General features: G+C 37.9%; 2 protein-coding genes across 2 annotated transcripts in view; one reads left to right on the top strand and one right to left on the bottom strand.

Moving 5' to 3' along the window:
- Positions 1 to 19,931, top strand: part of LOC149811786 (cystinosin homolog) — a 136,831-nt gene extending 116,900 nt beyond the window's left edge. Inside the window, exon 8 of the mRNA XM_089992925.1 lies at positions 19,752 to 19,931. Coding sequence (XP_089849051.1) covers positions 19,752 to 19,931 — 180 coding nt within the window. The remainder of the gene's footprint in view (positions 1 to 19,751) is intronic.
- Positions 19,932 to 24,166: 4,235 nt separating this feature from the next.
- LOC149811785 (conserved oligomeric Golgi complex subunit 8-like) overlaps positions 24,167 to 25,432 on the bottom strand; it is a 28,823-nt gene continuing 27,557 nt past the window's right edge. Inside the window, exons 11-12 of the mRNA XM_089992924.1 lie at positions 24,582 to 24,766; positions 24,167 to 24,497 (exon numbers count right to left, since the gene is read on the bottom strand). Coding sequence (XP_089849050.1) covers positions 24,210 to 24,497; positions 24,582 to 24,766 — 473 coding nt within the window. The 3' untranslated portion in view covers positions 24,167 to 24,209. The remainder of the gene's footprint in view (positions 24,498 to 24,581; positions 24,767 to 25,432) is intronic.

The raw sequence follows: 25,432 nt of genomic DNA, 5'->3' as shown, positions 1-25,432 counted from the left end.
TTAAACTTAAATTTGCTTTCTGTTTCTCAACTCTCGAATCATGGGTGTAATGTAAAGTTTTCATCTAACAAATGTTGGATACAGGATCGCCGGTCCCGGAGATTGATTGGGGAAGGCTCTAGGAAAAGCGATTTATACTATGTCGATTACCTTCAAATTTCAAAGAACCCGTTTTGTAATGTTGTCCAACAAAAGGATATTAACGTGTGACACAAGAGACTTGGACATCCAAATATTGCAAAAATTTCTCATTTACCTTTTGTTAAAAGTCTATATAAAAGTGATTTCAATTGTAACGACTGTATACTTGGGAAAATAAAAAAAATGCCCTTTTGTCAAAGATCTATGTTTACAACTAGACCTTTTGAAATCATCCATTCGGATGTATGGGGACCGACACCTGTTCTATCAAAAGGAGGCTTCACATATTATGTCATTTTTGTTGGCGACTACACGAGATATTGTTGGATTTATTTTCTTAAACACAAATATGAAGTTTTATCGATTTTTAAAACCTATCATATGATGATTAAAAATCAATTTAATAGGAATCTAAAAATTTTTAGAACTGACTCTGGTGGAAAATACCTTTCAAGCGAATTCAAAAATTATCTTGAAAGTCATGGTATTCTTCACCAAAGATCTTGTCCGAAAACCCCTAAAAAAATGGATTAGTCGAAAGAAAGCATAGACATATAATAGAGACAACTCGAACATTACTTGTTTTACAAAACATTCCAAAAGGTTTTTGGGCTGAAGCGGCTTTAGCATCTGTCTTTCTGATAAATCGGCTACCTTTTAAAAACTTTAACAATATCTCGCCTTTTGAAAAATTGTATACCAAAGAACCCGACTATAGTCGGTTGAGAATTTTCGGCTATAAATGCTTCGTTCTTACTGACAAGAACGCCAAACTTTCACCAAAAGTCATTGCCTGCGCTTTTCTTGGATATTTCGAAACCCAAAAAGGGTTTCATTGTTATGATATTAAGAATGACAAGCTATATGTTTTCAGAAATATGAGTTTTTTGAAAAATTTTAATGATTTTGAAATAAGTGAACCCTTTGAAGAAAACATGGATTACTCTTTTTTATTTGAAATGTAACACCCCAAAATTTCAACTTGTGATTTCGAAAACATTATCGAAAAACCTTTCAAAGATTTAAAGTTTTCACTTTTAAAAGCGACAACGGAAGACATTTAGAAAGGAGCACAAGTCAACAATCCTGGGTACGTTAGCTGAAAAACCATCATTCACATGAACAACAACTTAAAGGAATTAAGGAAATAAGGCAATAGATTAAAAATCTGCAGTTTATTACAAAATGAGCATTTTCCCAAAGTTCAATAATCTAAAGAAAAACTCTAAAACTCAGAGCCAAGATGCAAGCAGAAAGAAGAAAAATATTGAGCCATGTTGCACCATGCCATCGGCCGCTTGTGAAGTCCTACTCATCACCTGCCTATGAAATGGGTCAGTTTCATAACAAACCAGTAGGTGCACGAATAGATAAAGTAGAATAAAAATAAAACAGGACATTCATGAGATAAGCAGTTTATTACGTTAAAACAACAAGTACAATTGTAATCTATTCTAGCAAGTGTAACATATGCAAGGAGCTATTGTTTGAAACATTTCAAGCAGTGTAAGTCCCAATCATCTATAACTATTTAAAAAGATATTCTTTAAGTTCTGATATTAACTAGCCTGTGGGTACGCACAGACGCGAAACGTAGAAACAACCGAGACTGATCCGGGGGTTTATTATGTCAGGTGTTTTCATTAACCCGGATGGCTGACTGAGTTTGCTCCAAAGGGGACGGTCAGTGACCAAGAGAGTGAATCCCCAAAGGCATTCGTGGCCCATAGATGCATCCAACTTCTGCAGAAGTACCTGGGAGTTACCACCTAGGATAATTTATGGTAATCCCAATTCCCCTAACTCCGATGACTGGGGAAGCCGAGTCTTTTGCCCGTGGGGTGGTTGTTAACAACCTGTCCATCGTAGTTTTGTACCATCCTCTTCCTTGATGAACCGTGAAGGTCGAATGGGTACGACGGGGTTTCTTAACCGCTGTCCCATTCTACATGCTCTGGTCTGTTAGACCCACTCGAGCATCTTGCCTGTGAGGGCGAGTTCTCATCATTTATGTGATCTCAGCATTGTGCTAAATGCACGCTTCGAGGTTGTTACAACCTCATCATTCAAACATCGTAACACCACGTACTTGTCCAAAAGTACGATCGTACCTATCTAGAGGTACGACTACGATGAGAGGACAACATTTAATGTTTTATGATTCATTTGGTTCATACATGACATGTATTGCTCTTTGAGCAATTGGCCTGTAGAGGCCGACATTATCTCGTTGATATTTATAAGGTGTTGATTTCCCACTTCAGGGTACTTCATTACCTCTCGTAAAACTTATACCGTACCTGTCTTAAGGTCCGGTTATAGTAGCAATTGTCGTGGGTTTCTTTCTAGAAATGAGTCTACCCATAGAGTTTTACATTTAAGCATGCAATTTCAAAAGAATAAGGATGAGTAGACGCAAAACTGACAATCACAAGTTAGATAATCCTACAGGTAAGCATGTACGCCAAATAAACTATTCTATCACAGAGTCCTTATATTTTATTTCATTCATACAAACCCTTCGTGCGACTTTCCCCTACCTCGGGATGTCGTGCAGCTGCGTGCGTCTACGAGTGTAGATGATACGAGGCTCAGGCCGTGGCGCCAGAGCGGGGTTCGATGCGAGGTCTGCAAAAGTGTGAAATATTCAATTATGATAATATCATTTAATGGTGCGACGGGGCATGGGTAGGATTAGGCGAGAGGGAGTGAGCCCCTGACTGCCGACGACAGCGGGGCGACGGGGAACGAGCCCCTGTCGACAGCACCGAGGTGGCAGGGGGCGAGCCCCTGCCGACAACAACGAGATGGCAAGGGGGCAGCCTCTACCGACAGCCTCGAGGCGGCAGGGGGCCAGCCCCTGCCGACCGCAGCGAAGCGGCAGAGGTCAAGCCCCTGCCGACAGCACCGAGGCGGTAGGGGGCGAGCCCCTGCCAACAGCAACGAGACAGCAGGGGTCGAGCCCCTGCCAACAGCAACGAGACAGCAGGGGTCGAGCCCCTGCCAACAGCAACGAGACAGCAGGGGTTGAGCCCCTGCCGACAGCAACGAAACGACAGGGGGCCCGCCCCTGCTGACAGCAACGAAACGGCAGAGGGCCCACCCCTGCCGACAACAACGAAATGACAGGGGGGCCGCCCCTGCCGACAGCAACAAAACGGCAGGGGGCCCGCCCCTGCCGACAGCAACAAAACGGCAGGGGGCCCGCCCCTGACGACAGCAACGAGACGGCAAGGGTCAGCCCCTGCCGATAGCCGAGAGGCGACAGGGGGCCAACCCCTGCCGAGAGAGAGAGAGAGAGATCGGGACGGGGGTGACAGGGGGCAACCGACCTCCCGTCGGTCTCCCGATCAACCACAGGGGAGAGGGGGTGTCGCAGGGGCCATTGGCTCCCTCTGCCGGCACTCCAGCGAACCCCCACAGAGAGAAGGAGACGACAGGGGCCCCGTAGGCCACTTGTCGGGCCTCCGATGGGCACAGGGGAGGTGGGAGGCACGGTAGGGGTCGTGCGCCGCCTATTGGCCTCCCGGTGAACCCTCAAGAAGAGGGTGAAGAGGGACGGTATGGAAGGGGCCATCAGCCTCTTGTCGTGCCTTCTAACGAGGTGACGGAGAGGGAGGTGAAGAGGGCGTACCTGGGAGGAGACCGACGGTGGTGGCCGGCATCGTCGATCGGCGTGGGTCGCAGCGGCGACGACGATCGGTGTTGGTGGCGTGCGCAGGAAAGGAGTAGGGAGTCGGCGCGAGGGGAGCGAAGAGCTTTGAGAGGGAGGCGTGCCTCCCCTCGCCCTCCTACGCTGGTCTTAAAGGGCTCAGGTGGGGGGGCGATGAATGGGGAAACCCCGGTGGGTTTCCCTAATCCACCCGATATCGCAGGCGGGGTGCGACGCTCGGAAAGAGGATTTTCTTAAAATCCTCTTCTCGAGTCGGGTTTTTAAAAACCCTATCGAGAATGGGCCTGGGTCGGGTCCGATACATTTTTTTTTAAACAGTGGGTTTTACATGAAATGTTAGCACATGATGATGATGATAGTGATGACTATTTCATTCATAATGACGTCAATGATAAAGAAGATGACTCTTCCCATCCACCTATCTCCCAACATAGAAATGAAGGAGCATTGAGAGATCCTATAACATATACCCATATAGATAGAAACAGTTTTAGGAGTGCAATTGAAAATTTTAGTGAACCTAGTGGGTCCAATTCAACAAATGATGAAAACCTACAAAGAACTGAGAGAAGTAGAAAGATGCCTTCTAGGTTTATTTCATATGATTCGTTTACTCCTAAACATAGAGCCTGCCTTAACGCCATTCATTCCTATATAGAACCCATAAACTTCGAAGAAGCCAAAAAGAATGATGAATGGCTAAAAGCAATAGAATGTGAGCTTTCAGCTCTCAACAGGGCAAAGACTTTGGAGTTCCAAGATCTTCCTAAGGGTAAAAAAGCAATAGGGTGTAAATGGGTATTTAAGGTAAAAACTAAGAGCGATGGATCTCTTGAGAGATATAAAGCTCGAATAGTTACAAAGGAATATAGTAAAAAATATGGGATTGACTATGAAGAAACTTTTTCCCCTATGGCCCGAATAGTCACTGTCCGATGTCTCATTACCGTTGCCTCAATCAATAAATGGAACATCTATCAAATGGATGTTAAAAACGCCTTCCTAAATGGTGATATGAATGAAGAGGTATATATGAATGCTCCACCAGGAATAGAGACTCCCAAAGGAAAATGTTTTGCCTTCGAAAAGCATTTTATGGTTTAAAACAAGCCCCCAAGGCTTGGTATGATAGATTTAATTCCGTAATGTTAGAAAATGATTTTTCTTCCTGTTTCACTAACACTGCCTTATTTGTTAAAAAAACAATGCAGGGATTGTCATTCTGCTCTTATATGTGGATGATATGCTTATAACCAGAAATGATTCTAAGGGGGTTAAAAGCATAAAATCAATTTTGAAGGATAGGTTTGAAATGTCTGATTTAGGATTTGTAACTTATTTTTTAGGTATTGAAGTAGCATACTCTCATAGAGGATATTTTTTATCTCAAACTAAGCTTGCCTCTGAGATTATTGACAGGTCAGATATTACGGATGATAAGGTTTGTGAAACTTCTGCTATAGTAGGAGCCAAAATGAAGATTGATGATGATATTCCTCTCTCTGATCCCATCCCCCTACAGACAGCTTGTGGGATCTTTGATATATCTGAGTATTACTAGACCAGATATCTCTCATGCAGTTCATAAGTTCCAACATGCACCAACATCAATTCACATGAGTGTCATCTTGTGGATTGTGAGATACATAAAAGGTACACTAAACAATGGAGTATTCTTATCCTATTCTTCTGAATTAAAATTAATTACTTATACTGACTCTGATTGGGGAGGTGACCCAAATAACCGTCACTCCACCACTGGTTTTTATGTGTTTTTAGGAGACTCGTTGATTTCATGAAGATGTAAGAAGCAACAAAAAGTGTCTTTATCCTCAACAGAAGCTGAATATCGTGTCATGACGACTAATACCATGAAAATTGTATAGATTCATCAGCTATTAGAAGACATGGGGATCTCAATAGAAGGGCCCACCAAGTTGTACTGTGATAACAAGAGTGCAATATACATTGCCAAAAATCATACTTTTCATAAGCGGACTAAACATATTGAGATGGACTATCACTATGTTCGGGAAGCGTATCTGAAAGGAGTTATAGATCTTCCATATGTAACTTCAGAATATCAGTTGGTAGATTTCTTCACCAAAGCTTTGTGTGCTTCGCGGTTCAATTTCCTCCTTGGCAAACTTTTGGTCATCTTGCCCTAAGTTTGAGGGAGGGTGTTAAATTGTAATTCATAAGACAATGTATTTTCTCTATATATTTTATATATATAAAAGAAGATATATATATATATATATATATATATATATATATACATGTATCCATCCACTTATATATATAAAATATATATTTATTTCTTGTATTAGTTGTAGGGATATTTTAATCATTTCTACATTTTACGCATATTCATGTTTTTGAATATGATTGTAATTTTTTTTTCTTATTTTTGTAATTTTTTCATTTCTTTTTTTTTGTTATTTTATGTAATATTTTTGTAGCTGACTGTGTACAGAGTACAACAGTCAGCCATTGACTGTTGTACATAGTTTAAACATATAGATGTTGGGCTGATTCCCAACGTCTCTAGTAAGAGCCGTTTGGAATAACCCAATGACTCTTTAAGCACTGTAAGGAGTTGTCTCCTTAAGCTTATAAACATTGTGCATTTATTGCACTTTTTTTTTGGTGTAAAACTTATAAACACGGTGCATTTATTACACTTCTTTTGTGGTATAAAGCTTATAAACACTGTGCAATTATTTTGTCTTTAGTATTTGAAGTATCAAGTTATTCGAAAACTTGATTGTTTGCAAGGATTCTTCAGAATACCTTGGGCGAAAGAGAGAAGAAAGGTACGTTAGGATAAAGGATTTGCAAAGGAATTTGGTTTTCCACGGATGATGAAGGCATGCGGTTGATCAAATAACAAGTTGTGGTAACCGCATCACCCCAATATAAAGCAGGAACATTGGATTGAATCATAAGGGTGCGGACTACATCAAGGAGGTGCCTGAGTTTTCGCTCAGCCACCCCCATTGTGTTGAGAAGTATAGGCACAAGTGGTTTGAGGTTGAATGTCATGGTCTCGATAAAATTGCAGCAATGCTTTGGTTTTAAACTCAAGGGCATTATCAGTGCGGATAATCTTGACAACAGATTCAAACTGAGTTTTTATTTCAATAACCAATGATTTGAGGATACTAGGAACTCCAGATCTTTCTTTTATTAAGAACACCCAAGACAGCTTAGAAAAATCATTGACAATAACAAGATAATAACGACATTGGGTCCTAGTAGGAATCTTACTAGGACCCCGTACATCCGCATGAAGAAGTTCAAAGACCTTATTATTGGACTGACTCTAATTAGAAGGAAACGAACTACGATGATGATTGCCCAACTGACATGCTTCACACTGGAATGATATGGTAGACGGAATTTGAGGAATGACACTACGAAGCTTCAACAATGAAGGTTTTCCGAGACGACGATGCCACTGAATAAGACTCGAGGAATAATCGACTGTAGCATAAATGTTTTCCACAGGGTGATGTAGATAGTAGACTCCATTTTCTTCATAGCCTCCACCAATGTTCTTCTCCGTCAGCAAATATTGAAAATGACAGCACACATGATAATCAAGAGTAAACTTTGAGGAAATGAAGGAGCATGAAGGACATTGTTCAACTGTATGAAAGAGGATATAAAAACATTTCTCTAACCAGTAACCGGGGAGGAACTCCCATCATCTAATGAGACTCCCTGATGTGCAGTAATAGCCTTTAGATCTTAATTTTTTTTAAAGTTTCTACATAGATGTCTAAATGCACTAGAGTCAATAATCCACTTACTATCATGGGGAGAAAGATGGTCTCCTGTTGAGTAGGTCACACCAGTTACAGGAGAAGAGGAACTTGAAGGACAATGAGCGATCAGATCATCATATTCTGCACGACTAAGAGTGATACAATCACTAGGATTTGCTACCTCTAGTTTTGTAACATTAACTTTTGGAGCATTAGGCTTCAATGTAGAAAAGGCAGGCCATTCATGTTTATCCCGGCAACGATCTTCTAAATGTCCTGATTTTCCTCAAACGGAACATTGGAGTTTACCTCTACCTTCCATACCTCTTCTACGACCTTGTCCTCTAACATTCAGAGTATTTCCTCGTCCATAACTAGATGGAACAACTAAAGCAGATGACTGAGATGCAGGTTGAGATTGTGGAAGAGAGATGGCAAGTCTACTCAAATGATTGAATGCATCAGCAAGGGTAGGAACATCAGACCCGATCAACATTTGGACTTTAGCAACTGAAAACTCTGAAGATAAGCCTGTGAGGAACCGAGCAACCATAGTCTGTTCTTGATGATCATTTTGTTTTGAACAACACAGTGGTCTATGAGCATTAAGTCTTTCAAAAGCCGCTTTAACGGAGGCATAGTACTGGGCCAAGGTCTGATCACCCTGTTGCAAATTATATATCTCCTGTTCAACTTATAGAATATGACTCACATTAGTCTCTTGAGAGTACGTATCTCGAAGATTGTCCCACATCTGTTTAGCTGTATTATAATAAATTAGACAATCTGCAATATGAGATTCGGTGATATTCATGAGCCATGACATAACAATGTCATTATCTTCTTCCCAAGTAATGTATTTTCCCGTTTTATCATTTGGTTCAATTTCCAACAAAATATGTTTTCTACGATGTCCAGACATCGACATCATAAACGTTCTGGACCACCTTGCATAGTTTGTTTCATTTAATTTCACGGACGAACCATAAGAGAAAGGATTTGCGAAGGCTTTATATTCCCCAATAGTCTCATTCTTGTAATCAGATTTTGGAACTTCACCTATAATGAATAACACTAACTCAGAAGTCACTACCAATAACGCTGTTGCAATAAACGCCCACGTGTAAAAAAAAATTTGTCACAATTTGTAGATCTCGTAGACTACCAAAAATTGTTCAGATTTACTCTCCAATCCACTAAGAAATTAAATCTGAATGCTTCAAAAACTCACGATCTGCTCCACACTATGCAAATCCAAGACGATGATGAGTCTAACCACGACACCAGATTTGCGATCAGATCTGAACTAACCAGAACAAATTCAAATTTTTTTTTGCAGATTCACGACTAATAATTTTTTTTTCACGACATCCAGGTCCACGACTAAACAAAAGATGCATTTAATCGATGATCTGATATGAACAAATCAAAAAACAAATTGCTCCACACGATGCAGAACTCACGACGACACCAGATCTGTGATCAGATCTGAACTAACCAGAATAATGATCAGATTTGGAAAAAAAATATGCAGATCCACGACTATTTAATATTTTTTTCTCGACATCCAGGTCCACGATTGAACAATATATTTAATCTTCACCACACGCAGATCTGTGATCAGATCTGAACCAACGAGAGCATATGATCAAAACAAAAAAAAATGACTGTCAACCGTCACCCACTTCACGACTTCTGCACAACACTCATACCTGTATCCACCCGATCTTGTTGACAAAGATACATAGATCCACCGCGACTTTTAGATCTGATTACAGATCTGAGTCAAGACTCTTATCAGACCTCAAATCTGTTATCAGATTTGTACCACTCGTTCTTCAAAAAAAATAAATTAGACACACCTTTAGATCTAATCCCCTTCACGTAATCTAATATCCTTCACTCGAGCTTTGGCGCAGAACGCAAGATCACGCTCCCAAGGTCGACTGCTCTGATACCATGTAGATTTAATAATAGAATACGCAGAAACGAGAGAGAGAGAGAGAGAGAGGGATAGACGTCAAAATCTCTATTAGGTCTAATCTCCTCTAGTTTTGAATAGAGATTAGCCAAAAGAATAAATTTACATTTAGGTCCCTCATTATTTAGAAAATACCAAAACAGCCTTAAGAATAAATAAACTTTAAAGTGGTCTTATCTTAACCGTTCAAAATATGCAAGAAGTATTACTTTTAAAGAGGGGGTTTACCTCTATTTATATACATCATGGAAGCACCCTAGAGACGTTGGGGCTGGTCCAATGGCTCGAAATAGAGCCGTTGGACCTGCTCTAACGTCTCTATTTGATTATGCTCCAATGTCTCTATTTGATTAGTAAACATTAAGTTGACTAGTTCAACAAGAACTAAAAAGAAAGAAAAAAAACTAACCTAAAAACTATAGTTACAATAATATATATATAGAATATATATATGTATATATGTACATAATACATATACATGCGTATCTACTGTATATGTATCTATACAATTTAACACTCTCCCTCAAACTTATAGTTGGACAACTGAATGTTTGCCTAAGAGAACGTAAAATCTAGGAGCAGAAAGAGGTTTGGTGAAGAAATCTGTCAACCGGTATTCTGAGGTAACATAGGGAAGATCGTGTTAAATTGTATATATATATATATACTCATAAAACTATATATATATATATTTTATTATATATAATATAGTACATGTATATGTATAAATATATATATGTATGTATTTATGTATATACATATTATATATTGTATAAAATATATATATATATATAAGGTTGGACCAAGTCAACCTTTGTTGACTTGAACGGCTAGAAATCTAGCCGTTGGGTTGGTTCTCTTCCTTTTGTCTTCTCTCTCTCTTAGCTTTCTTTCTCTCCCTTTTGTGTATATATAATTAGGGGTCCATCTCCCTTGTATCGTTATGCTTCTTGCATATTGTTCTTCAATAAAATCATTATTTTTTATTCTTTGTGTATGCCCTTGGTGGCACTTGTGATTGTGCTCTTTGTAACACTTGTGATTGTGCCCTTAGTGGCATTTGTGCTTGTGCATTTTGTACTTGTTGGTGGACACTTTCTTCGTGTTTGAAGTTGTTTCACCTATCTTTACATGATATCAAAGCTTGGAAGTATTAAAGCTCATTTGAAAACTCTTATTCAAAGTGTTGGTGATCTTGCAAGTGCTCGAGTGATCGTGTGAACCACTGATAGAAGAGTGCTCATGTTCCTCGTATTGTTTTTTCTTTCTCCTCTCTTTTCTCTTATCTCCTTATCTTTTCTTTCACTCATCTTCTCTTAGCCCTTGTAAAAATAGATGAAAATGATAATGCCACCATTAAACCTATAAAACTCAATGATTTCAATTATGTAACATGGACTTCTATTATAAAACACTTTATTTGGGGAAAAGGGTTGTGGGGACTAGTAAATAGATCTGATCCGGAACCTAAGTTAGTTCTCACTAAGGTAGAGGGTGAGAAAAAGGTACCTCTAACTGAAAATGAAAAGACCAAAGTTATAACCACTTATTAGAAGTGGAAGGAATGGAGTATGAGATATGCCAAGATCATGTCTTGGCTTATTAGTAGTGTGGATGTTAAAAGGTATTCAAGCCTTGCTAAATTTGAGCATGCTAACAAGGCTTGGGATTATTTTAAGAGAATGTATTCTCTTAAGGATATTGCACATGTATGCAATGTGCAAGATAGAGTTCGGACTATGATCCAAGGGGATAAAACTATTAGGGAATACTATAATGATCTATCTGAATTTTGAGAAGAATAGACTCTTCTAGAGCCAAAATAGAATTGTCCCAAAGACATAAAATTCCGTCAAAGACAAATGGATGCGGAGCATTTTTGCCAATTTATCAACAGTCTAAGACTAGAATTTGAATATACAAAGTCTATTATTCTTCATAGAGGAAAAAGTTATCTCTATTGAAGATACTATAGAAGAGTTGAGTATGGAGGAAAATAGATTGAAAAGCCATGTAACCAAAAGTGAGAATGACTCAGTCTTGGACGTCTTTAGGCCAAAAAATTACATACGTGCATATAAACTAAGTCATTATAGAAGACAAGGCAATGACTATAATAAAAGAAAAGCTATTTGTCATCATTGTCATGAACTGAGACACATTAGGCCCCAATGTCCTAAAGTAAGAGGGGCATATGAGAAGAAGGTTGCTTCGGTCGACTTTCTACAAGAGTCAAGTGATATTTTCACTCCTCAAGATTCATCCATTGGAAGCATGTCTTTGGCTCAATTAATGGAAGCTCTTCAACCACTTCTCAAGGGAGTCTCTTTTTTCAACTAGAGTCGTTTCATCTTATTCCAACCCTGGTAAAATTCTTTGGCTTCTTGATTCTAGTGCATCTTTTCATGTGACTTCAAACAAAGATATTTTATCCGAATATCATAACAACTCAAGTGTATCAAATATTTTTATGGCTTATGGTACATCTCTTCAAGTTAAAGGAATAAGGAATTTTGAAAAAAAAAATCAAACTAAAAAGGTTTTCTTATTCTAACGGTTTGTCACATCCCTAAACTACACTTAAATCTTTTATCCGTCTCTCAAATATCTTATTATGATTGTAATATTTTCTTCTTCAAATGAATGTTTGATATAGGATCTCTAGTCAGGGAAGCTGATTGGGCAAGTCTATAGAGAAGGAGGTCTCTACTATATGGATTTTTTGAAGATACCCAAATATGTTTTTTGTTTTAATGTCTAAAAACTAGTTTTGAATGCATGTCATAGAAGATTAGGACATCCAAATGTATCCAAAATTCAATAATTTTTAAATTTGAAAAAAATTTGTAATCTTAATGATTTCTTTTTTAAAGACTGTGTTCTTGAAAAAATAAAGAGATTACCATTTAATGATATAACTTTTGTTTCATCTAGACCTTGCATTGCTTGTACATTTGCATGTTTGGGGTTCAACCTATTTTATCTAAAGGTGGATATGCATATTATATCATATTTGTAGATGATTTTACTAGACATACTTGGATATACTTCCTTAAGCATAAATCCAAAGTCTTTTTTTCATTTTTAAAACTTTCATAAATTGGTTAAAAATAGGTTCGAAAACAAAATCTCTATATTTCGGATCGATTCAAGTAGAGAATTTGTTTCAAATGAATTTAAAAATTATCTTATTCTACATGGCATCACACATCAAAGATTTTGTCCTCACACCCCACAACAAAATGGTTTATCACTTTATCTTTTAGACAAAAGCTATCTTAACCTCTGTTTATCACTTTATCTTATAAACAAAATGTCATCCTTTTCTTTATAAAATATGTCTTCTATTAAAAAACTTGTTAAACTCTCTCCTGACTATGTCAGATTACTTGTCTTTGGTTGCAAATGTTTTGTATTAACCAACAAAAATGATAAATTTTCACCAAGATCTATTCTATGTATCTTCTTTGGTTATGTTGATAACATCGGTGTTATGATCCAAAAAACAAAAATTTGTATATTTCTAGAAATGTAACCTTTTTGGAAAAAAAAAATCTTTGGAAAACAACAAGCTAATGAAGTAATTGAGTACTCATTCTTATTTGACCTTGGTTTCAACCAAGATGTTGATGATTGTGATAGTGAATATGATTTTGAAAATATTATTGAATAAGAGATAGTGATGAAAATTCTCATGATGATCAATCTTTCTTAAAATACTCTAGACGGGAGCATAAAAAACCATCATGTGCACTTGAAAAATTTTCTAACTTGAATGAAAAAGAACTGCAAAGTAGGAAATCATCTAGAGTTTCACAACCTCCATCCAAATTTGTATCCTATGACTCATTTTTGTCCAAGTATCATGCATGCATAGCTCTAATACATTCATATATAGAACCTTCCTCATACACTCGGGCCAAAGATCACTTCGAATGGGTTAAAGCCATAAGGGTAGAATTAGATGCATTATAAAAGGCTCATACTTGGTTTGTCCAAGATCTTCCATAGGGAAAGAAACCCATAGGTTTTAGATGGGTATATAAAATAAAAACCAAGAGTGATGGGACTCTTAAGAGATACAATGCTAGGTTAGTCGCTAAAAGGTATGCACAAGAATATGATATAGGTTATGAAAAAACATTTGCACCTGTTACCCACATGACCACAGTTATAACCGTCATTACAGTTGCTTCAATTAAAAATTGGCCCATATGACAAATGGATATTATAAATGCTTTTTTAAATAGAAATCTTATAGAAGAAATATACATGGAAGCAACCCCAGGCATGAGAATACTTCAAGGGAAGGCTTTTCATCTAGAAAAGGCATTGTATAGCCTAAAACAAGCTCCCAAAGCTTGGTATGATAAATTTAGTAACATTATGCTTAATATTGGCTTTAGATCTTGTTTGACTAACACGACTTTATTTGTTAAGAATTTTGATGCAGGTAATGTCATCTTATTTCGTTATGTTGATGATATGATAATCACTGGAGGAGATAAACAAGGAGTTCAAAATATTAAAACTATTCTTAAAACTAGTTTTGAAATGACTGATTTGGGTTTTTTACGATACTTTCTAGGGATAGGGGTTGTTTATTTTCCTAGAGGGTATTTATTATCTTAGTCTAAGTTTGCATCTGATATTGTTCTCAGGTTTGGTATATCGGATGACAAAAAGGTTGACACTACTGAAGTAACAAATGTCAAAATGAAAATTGATAATGGGGAGCCTCTAGATGATCCAACTCCTTATCGACAACTTATTAGAGCTCTTTCTTACCTATTACTAGACCTGATATAGCACACGGTGTGCATACAACTAATCAGTTTCAGCATGCTCCAACATCTGTTCACATGGGAGTTGTATTATTATATATCTAAGAAATTTAATTTTATAGGATTGTTTGTCTTCCTTGTATGCACTATATTTACTTGCATATATTGATGCAAATTTGGGAGGTGATCTTAATAATAAACACTCAACCACGGGTTTTATTGTTTTCTTAGGTGATTCGTTAATCTCGTGGAGGTGCAAAAGCAATAAAATGTCTCCCTCTCCTCAATTAAAGTTGAGTATCGAGCCATGGCTACAACTACAATGGAGGTGGTGTGGCTGAGAAGATTGTTGGTTGATATGAGAATTAAAATTCTATGAGGGTCAAAGATGAGCTGTAACAATAAGAGCGGTATCTATATTGTCAGCAACAATACTTTTCATGAAAGAAAAAAGCACATCAAGATGGATTGTCATTATGTTCTAGAGGAGTATCCTCTAGGAATCATCGATCTGCCCGATGTCACATCTAAGTACTAGTTAGCAGACTTCTTTATCAAACCTCTCTCTGCTTCTAGGTTTTATTTCTTCTTACAAAAACTTTCGGTCATCGTATTGTAAGTTTGAGGGAACATGTTAAATTGTACATGTATACATAAAATTGTATATATATATATAATATAGTATATGTATATGTACAAAAATATACGTATATATAAGGTTAGATCAAGTCTACCTTTGTATGCTTCTTTCGTATTGTTCTTCAATAAAATCATTATTTTTTTATTCTTTGTGTATACCCTTGGTGACACTTATGATTGTGCACTTTGTAGCACTTGTGATTGTGCCCTTAGTGGCATTTGTGCCTGTGCATTTTGTACTTTTTGGATCAAGTATACCTTTGTATGCTTCTTTCGTATTGTTCTTCAATAAAATCATTATTTTTTTATTCTTTGTGTATACCCTTGGTGGCACTTATGATTGTGCTCTTTGTATCACTTGTGATTCTGTCCTTAGTGGCATTTGTGCTTGTGCATTTTGTACTTTTTGGTGGACACTTTCTTCGTGTTTGAATGTGTTCCATCTATCTTTACAGATTTATAGTACTATGTAGATACTCCTCTAGTATATAGTGACAATCCATCTCAATATGTTTGATACACTCATGAAAGGTTCGGTTGCTAGCAATGTTGATGGAACTTTTGTTGTCAAACACATTTGTGATGCTCCTTTAATCTAAACTCCCATATTGGCTAGCAATCTTCTAAGCCAGACCACCTCCATAGTGGTTGTAGTCATGACTCAATATTCTGCTTCTCTCGAAGAGAGAGACCTTCTTCTACTTCTTACACTGACATGAGATCAATGATTCACCTAAAAAAACATAAAAACTCGTAGTTGAGTGCCGGTTATTGGGATCACCTCCCTAGTCAACATTAAGTATAAGCAGTTAAATCTAATGTGGAAGAAACAAATAAGAAAAGTCCTTGATAAATAGAAGTCTTAATATATTTAATAATACGCAAGACCGCTCTCATATGAACAAAAGTGATAGCATGATGAAATTGGCTGGCTGTGTAAATTGCATGTTTTATATCAGGTCTCATAATTGAAAGATAAGAAAGTGCCCCGATAAGTTCTTTATATAGCGTCCGATTTTCAAGTAGTTTTCTATCAATTCTCATCAATTCTCATCTTAGCATTGACAACCTCCGGAGTGTCAACCTTCTTATCATCTGAGATTCCAAACATGGCAACAATATCTAGAGAAAATTTAGATTGAGTCAATAGATAACCTCTAGAAGAATAAGGAAATAAGAAATTTAAATTCCAAGAAAATATTTTAAAAAGCGCAAATCAATCATTTTAAAATATTTCTTTAGAAGTTCCTTAATGTTTTCAACTCCTTGTTTGTCCCCTCCGATGAAGGTCATGTCATCCACATAGAGGAGAAGAAGAATAATACTTACATCAGAAATCTTAACAAATACAGATGTGTCAGTCAAACATGATTGAAATCAAATATCAAGCATAACTTGACTAAACCTGTCATACCAAGCTGTTGGTGCTTGTTTAAGGCAATAAAAGGCTTTATCCAAGGGAAGAGTTTTTCCTGTAGAAATAGTTATACCAGGTGGTGCTTTTATATAAACTTCTTTAACCAAATTCTCATTAAGGAATACATTCTTACTTTCATCAGATATATAGGTCATCTTCTCTGAGAGGCTAAGGCTACTAAGGTCCTAACAGTGGTCATCCTAGCAACTAGGGCGAATGTTTCTTCATAATAAATGTCATATTCTTGGGAAATATCCCTTGGCAACTAATATGGCTTTGTATCTTTCAAGAATTTCATCACTCTTGGTTTATACTTTATACCTTATACACCTATCTACAACCTATAGGTTTCTTTTCTTAGAGAATGTATTGAATACTCAAAGTATTAGATCTTTCTAAAACTTGTAGCTCTACCCTCATGGCTTCTACCCTTTCAAAGTATTCTTTTGCTTGAGCATAGGTCGAGGGTTCTATATAAGAACGTATTAATGCAATGTTGGCTTGGTACTTAGGTGAAAAAGATTCATAAGACAAAAAATTCAAGGGGTTTTGAGACTCTAGATCACTTAGTTTGTATTTTTGTCTGATTTTCAATATCAGAATATCTTTTAAGTGCACATGAACATTTAAAATCATTATGCCTAAAATATTATATACAATTTTTATCCTTACAGGATTGTTCTTCTCTAATCTCATCATCTTGAGATTGTTTTTCACTCACCACATCATTTCTAAGTTTATGATCTTCATAAAGATCAAAATCACAATCGTCATATTTTGGAATTAAATCCAACAAAAAAAGAGTACTCAGTTATTTCTTGGAAGAAAGTTTATCACTCTTGTTAGTAAAAACAAAACATTTACACTCAAAGACTCAATCTCTAATAATTAGAGACTAATTTGATTTTTTTTTCTCATTTTCTACTTTAGTGAGAACTAATTTAGGCTCTCTACCCAATGGTCCTCACAACTCTTTCCCCCAAATATGGTACTTCGTGATTGAAGACCATGTTACGTAGTTGGAATCATTAAGTTTCACAGGCATAATGGTGAAACTCTTTGTCATCCATTTTACAAGGGTGAGAGAGAGAAGAGGTAGAGATAGAGATAGGCGGAGAGATAAATGATATAGAGAGGAAGAACGAAAAGAAGTAAACATGATCACTCCAAAAAAAATTGAAGTAGAGACAACACCGATCTTGTACCACCAATGGATCACACAAACACTTGGATTTGAATATTCAAGTGTACAACCATGATCCCACGAACATCAACATGAAGCTTAGGACCACAAAGCTCTCATACCATGAAAGGAAATGAAATCCTCTAACAAAGTCCACTAAATCACCAAAGTGGATTACAAAAGAGCCACAAAAGGGCTCACTCACAAAACACACAAAAGAGGCTCACAAAATATGAAAAATAATATTTTATTGATGTTCAAAATATGCAATAATAATTACGTTTAGAGAGGGGGTTCACCCCTATTTATATACATCATGGAAGCACCATAGAGACGTTGGGACTGGTAGATCCATTGGACCTGCTCCAACGTCTCTATTTGACTAGTCAACATTAAGTTGACTAGTTCAACAAGAACTATAAAGAAACTAACCTAAAAACTATAGTTACAATAATATATATAATACATATACATACATATCTACAATATATGTGTATATACAATTTAACAATAGGTCATCTTTTAAATCATGTTTACTTCAACAGAGTAGAGGAAGAAAGAATGAGAAGCAATAACAATGGTCTTGACCCATCAGATCCATGAAAGAGGCGTTGGTTTTACATAATTATATTATAAGCAAATGACCTATTTTGGCTGGTTCAGAGTATAAATAGAAAATAATTGCAACATATGCCAGATTTGAAAGGAATAACTATGCAATAGTTGACACAAACGTAGAATACTAGTTTTACTTTGTATATTGAGGTAAAAATTTGTTCAACCATTCACACATAATCTACAATGTCTTCTAAGTATTAAAAGATATAATTAAATACTATAAATATATGGCTGATAATTTTTGCTTAACAAAAAAATACATTAACTTTGTATGATAATTGTTTTAAGAATCCCAATTTTTTAATTTCAGGAATTGTTATTCTTGAATATGAGAATTCAATTCCCATGTAGGGTTGTCATTCCTGGCCACTTGTACTGGAAGCATGTGGCTTCTTGGAAGTGGGATTCCCACAAAGTGCTTCCAGAAACTTTATTATGAACTAACCAGCAAGGACCAAGTATAAAGTACCGTCTAAGTATCAATTAGATACATACAGAATCTTCAAATTACAAATTATAACGTTAATAATCAGCCTTCACAAAAAAAATGAATCCTTTCTTCTAGGACTTCTAGGGTTTTGTCTTCTTCTTTACTTTAAAAGAATAGAAAAACCTATCCTTCTTGTTCTTTATCTAGTCCTTTCAGAATACTTCTGCCAAATCTCTTGAGCCATCTTCTGCATTTGCATGTTTGTTTTCACCTATGTATAATTAGTTTGGCTAGTTGTTGAGTTTTTTCCTTGTATTTGTAGAGACAACTTCAAAGGTATGGCCATTCCACACACACACACACACACACACACACACACATATATATATATATATATATATATATATATAGGGAATGGGGACCATCCAACCAAAGAAAGGTCCAAAATCTACAACCAACGATGATTGATGGGCTTTGGAGTTCCTTTCTTTATTGGTTGCATTTCACATTATTGGACTTTTATCATTTATTTAGTGACATATTTTGGTTTATGAATTTTTGATATTTAGATGTGTTTTTTAAAGCACTAAACATTGACGGCCGACAATACTTTGTATTGTCAAGTTTTAAAAGCATTGTGAGCCGTCAATTTTTCATGTTTCAAAAAACATGTCTAGATTCCGTAAAAAATAAATATATAAGCTCTGATCGATGAAACACTCAAAACATTGGAGAAGGGGAGTTGTCCGATCGACCTTCCTTTAGTTGCGGTCACTGTTCCCTATATAAATAGTGTTTTGCATATTTGCCATAGAAATTCAGTGGTAATTTGCAATACTAGATCATCACCTCCAACCACTTCTTTTCAAAAACAATAAGATAATATGTTAATAACTAAGAACATTAATTTAAGGGAAGCAAAAAATTAGATTTACATTGATTTACCTGTCAAAGCATTGAAATGACAAGTGGTTATTCAGTAATACATTTATCGTGATGAAACAATGTCATTCTCAGGGCTTTTACTCATAGTTCATGGAAATCTGTTTCATGTTATATTTAGAGATTGTCACTTGCTTGACTTTGCTATCATACTGAAATGAGACTTTTTGCAGGAAGTAGTTTTCTTTGATCTTCTGTTTATTGTCCAGCATTATGTTCTGTACCCGGTTAGGAAGGATAAAAGCAACACTACTGAAGGTATAACACTACTTGTCAGGCCATTTGATACAATTGAAGAGAGAGCAATTATCTCTCAATCAGCTAACAACAGTCCTGTTTGTGCAGAGGCATGATAACAATGTTGAAACCCAAGAAATAAATGCGTACATCCTTGTTTATCTGGAGATAGCACACGTCCTCCCGTACTGGATTTGGAGTGCGTTGCATCAACATACATTGGCTTGCTTGCACTTGGCATGGACATTCATGACATTTTCATTCTGTGCCTGTTCCCCATTGCTGGAATTCATATATGAGGGTACACATCGTCAAATCCAAGAATATCTTGCTTTGGCATCCTTTCCTATACAGCGTAACAAATAAGCTGACGCATTGAAGTAAAAAAAAATCTTGCAGCTCTTTGTCACCAGAACATTTGTAGCATTATGTGGGTATCATTGAACTCATCCCAGACCTCCATGGGAAAGGCATGCCTTGATGAGAAGGCCACCCCATGAGTAAAAAGTTCCATATGAAAATCCATTTGCAGGGGAGTGGTGTGAATGTTATCTGGTATAAAATGCATAGTCAACGTGAAAAGAAACTCTTGTTGACTGGGCCCCACAGTAAAAATGGGGTTGGCATTTTGTTTCACTTCCGTACGAAAACCAAGGATGAGAAATGCTATGCAGACCCCTTGGGGTCCGGTTTTTGCTGACCACCAACAATATCATGCCACATGGAGCACCTCTATTTTTTTTAATTTTTAATCGGAGAAACCGCCCCCAGGCACAGAGACTTAGCCGCACTGGCTCAGCCTGCCGTACTAACGGTCTCTGTCCATATGTTGTTGGTGTAAGACTATGAGGGCACCCCAGTGAGTCACCAAGCTTCGGCTTAAGTGAGGGGTGACGCCCATGGGATTTGAATCTGGACTTTTTGCCAAAAGGTCTAGGCCCCATCCCACTAAGCTCAAACCCCTTGGGTCTCTGGAGCACCTCTATTGGTAAAATACTAAAACCGTTTATGCAAGGTGAGGTCTGCTGCCATTGAAAAAACAAAAAACAGATGCCCCACTATCTTTCACTTTTGGGCCTCGTCACCCTCAAAACCTAGCAAACCAAGATTAAATGGGCTTGGGTCAGATCAAGATGGCTCGACCTGCAAGAGTGTCCATCACTAACCACTTTTGTTTTGTAGATTTTGCAAACCCTCATCCTACATTGTGCATAATGCTACATATGATCACCGGCCCAGCCTAGCAAACTCAATGTAGTGGAAGGAACTCAATGTACTGGAAGGGCAAACCTCTAGATTGGCACCCTACTTGCAAGCGCACCATCTACAATTTGTGAATTAAGTGGCTTCAACCCCAACTTGATGCTTTAAAAAAAATACAACTTTAATTCACAAACATGTTGTAGGCACTCTGCTTTCATCAAGATCATTTTGCAAAAAACCTTGAACTTTTTAAGAGACCAGCCAAAACTAGACCAAGCCAAACATTGGTCAAGAGTCGTATGAACCAAGCAGGGCCTTGGTAAAAACTAGGTTCAACCCAGTCAAACTAAGTTGAACCTAGTCAAACCCAAGTCCAGTTAGGCTAACCCAGCTCGAATATGGTTGAATTGGTTTAAACTTGGTCAAAACCAGTTATACTAGGTTAACTCAGTCAAATATAATCCAAATAGGTCCAAATAAGGCAAACTAGGTCAAAACCATATAGGTACTATGTTTAAATCAGTTAAACTAGGTCAACCCAGGTAAAACCTTAGTAAAACCCCCTTTGAACCCAGTTTAAGTTTCAAAGTAGATCCACGTTACCCAAATTGGAGCTCCAAGATCCAAAATAGGATGTGGTCAAACAAAATAGAAGAGACCCCAAGGTCCTTTTTTTACCTTGCGTGGGCCTAGCCGAGCCACTTGGTCGAGCTTTGCTCAACTTGGCTGTAGTCAAATGTTTTGCCAAGAGCTTGCTTGGCGCAGCACTCCTATTGCCGTGCCAAGCCTTTGGCATGGCATTTTTTTCCAAGCCAGCCATGTGGCTGTCTAGGGTTGATTGTGGGCTGGCCACGTGCCACGCCAAGGCTACTTCCCCAACTCTATGGTCTAAAAATAGGTATTCCGTGTTTGCAAGGATTTTTGTTTCCAATGAGAAGTAGAGAAAACCACTCCTAGAGTAAGAGACCTGGCCGTGCTGATCAACCCTGTCAGCCTACGGTCGCTTCACCGACGGTGTAAAACATGCTGGTCAACCCTGCCACAAAGCCCCACCCCCTTGGGGCTACTACTATTTGCTAGGATTTGATTTCAATTTTTTTAACCTGATATGCTCTGCTAGTGCGATCAAATTCTTGGGCCATTTTCCTAGCTAGGAAAACCATTGATTTTGAGAGCAAATGTATGCCATGCCTAAACTTAGTTTATTTTGGATTTAGGTAGGTTTGTCTTGAAATGGGATCCCAGTGAAGACTCAAAGATTCATTTCTCATTCCCCAGTGTGCTCACCACAATTGTACTCAGGAGAGGGCTACGAAGCCTGCGAGTCCCTCTCTTTCCTAATTTCCTATAGGCTTCTTTGCATCAACCCCATCGCGGGTACCTACTATCAGGTCTGCTCTGCAAAACATCCTGGAATTTTGGTCTAATAAAGATGAGTTGAATTGGATCTATAGACTGACTGTACGCCCAATATGAGTCTGTCCTGAAACAGACCATGTCAGGCCCAAAGCTTAGCAGTTTATGCCCAGGCCTACATGTATTACCGGGTCCAAACCCCCTCAAAAGTGGGTGATGGCCTTCCATTCAAGGGCCGTGTAACCCGGTTATAGGTGGATTTGGAATTGCAATGGATGGGATCACATTTTCATGTCAAAAGGGAATCTCGTTTCCATATGCATAAACATATCCAACAGCACAGCTGAAAGCCTGAAACTTGCAATCATAGAAATAGTTAGACTCTAGCGGTCCCGAATCGAGTCTTTAGAATGGGGCAAGTGCAGTGTGGAGCACTACTGAGTGAAAAATGCATCGAGTATAGGTGCGTTGACTTGATAAGTGATGTGCAGTGATAGCACGGCACGCGGTTGGCCACGGTATCGTTGTTAGTGCATTATTGTGTGGCAGCACAAACGTGAAGCATTGTTTGGTTAAAGAGTATCAGCGGATCAGAAGATGTTTTTGAAGATTTGGTTAAAGACCTCTCGGCTTGCAGGAGTTTTTCATGCGTAGCGTTTGAACGCACAGAATGCGTGTGGGTTAGGGTTAATTCCTTCAAGAATCACCTTAGGTAATTCCAACTGAGTATGGTGACTCGGGACTAGGCAAGTGAATGCCTAGGCACCGATGAATGAGTTTGAGTGGTGCCCTTCGCTATGGTGTTCAATCATAAACTGATCTTCAGACTAGAGGCCGCAAAGTCTTATTCCTTCAATGACAAGATTTTGTTGTAACATGCGCATAGAGTTGCAATACGCTCTATAACACGCAAGGCTAAAGCAAGTTTGTACCTTTTTTGGTATGAGACGGCTATGCACTAAGTGACATGGATTAGATAAAATACGAAGATGTGCTTGATCAGCTTTTGCTAGGCAGCTTCGCATGAGGTGATACGCAAGGCCAATAAAATGATTCAGCACATGAAAAAGTATTGGTGCACGGCCTTTGACCGTTAAGCTAGTCAGATTAGCGTGTTGCGAGTTTGTAAAAAAAATTATGCCGGTGATACTAGCCCAGCATCTCAATCAAATAATAAGATATACATGACAGGCACATCTTATACTTCCTGCTATCTCCTTTCTCAACCTAGACTCTTGTGAGTAAATGATTTATTTGCATATATTATTGCATAAAAAAAATCACCACCAACGGGTGGGGGGTCTTCGTGGTTGGTAAGAGCTCACATCTCCCTGTGGTGGGACGTTGCAAGTTCAAACCCCAGTGATACGTTGAATAATAACTGGTGGGGGTCTGCCTAACCCTAGCTTGCCTTTTAAAAAAAAAAAGACTAATCACCAATACCAATTCCAACCTAGCACCTTGCGGTAAGGAATGCCCCCAGTGGGTTTTGTCAAGTGACGTCCTGTCAACTTGGTGACTTTCACAAGTCACCCCTACCTCAAAATTGCTTTGAAACCAAATTAGTTGCGTCAAGAGAACAAATAGATCCCCATCATTTGAGAGCATCATGACCAGAACAGCCCAAAGTAGAAAAACTGCAGGAATTAGACAGAGGGATTCCTGATATTCTGATATTGATTAAAAGAAATGGAATATAAAGAATTAAAATTGTAGCTGGCTTTGCCAAATTCGAAGGTACATGATATGGACAAAACTGGAATTGTGCAAATCATTAATCTACATACCGCAAAATCCTTTTACTAGATATTCTTTTCTGCATCAAGGTTAAATCATTATCCTGAAATTTCACCAACCTTCCTTTCATCTGCATTGGCGGGCTCCTTTTCCTGAACATCTTGCGTCTCACCATTTTCCTGAACCAATGCTTCTCCATTATCTGAGATACTATTCCTCCGCTCAATTTGAATGAGACCATCAGATGCTTTCTTACTTCCTTTTATGATAGGCAAAGATGACACGAGAAGCCGGCGAACTCCATCAAATGAATTCTTTATGTCGATCAGTGCAGCAGCACCAACATAACACCGTCCAAAGCATGTAACACAGTAAGGGCATGCAACCTGTAGTGTATAATAGAAGTTTGCCTTCAGATATTCATACACGAGATCAAGAAAAGGATAGGCTGGTGCATTAAGGGTTCTGACCTCGAGGAATGCACGGCAAAGTGAATGGAAAAGTACAGACTCATTGTCCCGGAGCATCCGAGTTGCATTATACCTCATCAGAGAGTCTTCTACAGCCTGCAGGCCATTTTGCACTTCTTGTGCAAGAGCATATTTTAGACTGAGAGGAGCACATGGTCGCAGTTCATTCATTGCCATCGACACACCTGTTGTAGAGAATAACATGAAAAACAGGATATGGATTGGAGTTAATACTCGTAAGACAGATTAGAGAAGAACAAATAACATTTCAGACAATCATATATCATCCATACACAAAAGTGTCACATAGATCATCCAGCAGACTTTGTTCTGCAGATCACAACACATGCACGCAATACTGATACAACAGCAGGGATAGGATTGTCTGGCAAGGTGGTAGTATCACATCCCATCCTTCCAATAACAAAACAATAATAGGTAGTTTATTTCAGGTGGCCAAACCTTTCATAGTGTGATGTTGGGTTTCTATACTCTATACTGGTTTTCAGCCACAGCAAGTCTAGGAACTGGCAGAGGAGGCTACCTCATTGTCAGATCAGCCGGAACTAAGCTCTGATATCACAGAAATTGTACTCTGTTGCAAAACATATCGTTCTTTGTGTTGCATGTATCACTGTGATAATTGATGTTGAACACTGGAATGTGGCTAAAGATTATGATTTATTGGAAAAGATTATGAAGTGCAAACAAGGAAACCGGTTTATAAGTGGTACTACGCTGACTTAAAAAGCCCACGGGATGAGTGGTACCACTTTGATCAAATAGATTGTTCTTCAGGTGCAGAGAAAAGAAATGCAAAGAACGAAAAAAGAAAGGTTTTTGATCTCCTA

Source organism: Nuphar pumila, chromosome 17 (assembly GCF_984573655.1).
Source record: "Nuphar pumila chromosome 17, dmNupPumi1.hap1.1, whole genome shotgun sequence".
NCBI classification, from domain to species: domain Eukaryota; kingdom Viridiplantae; phylum Streptophyta; class Magnoliopsida; order Nymphaeales; family Nymphaeaceae; genus Nuphar; species Nuphar pumila.
The sequence above is the reverse complement of the archived record's forward strand: the minus strand, read 5'-3'. Positions and strand labels throughout refer to the sequence as shown.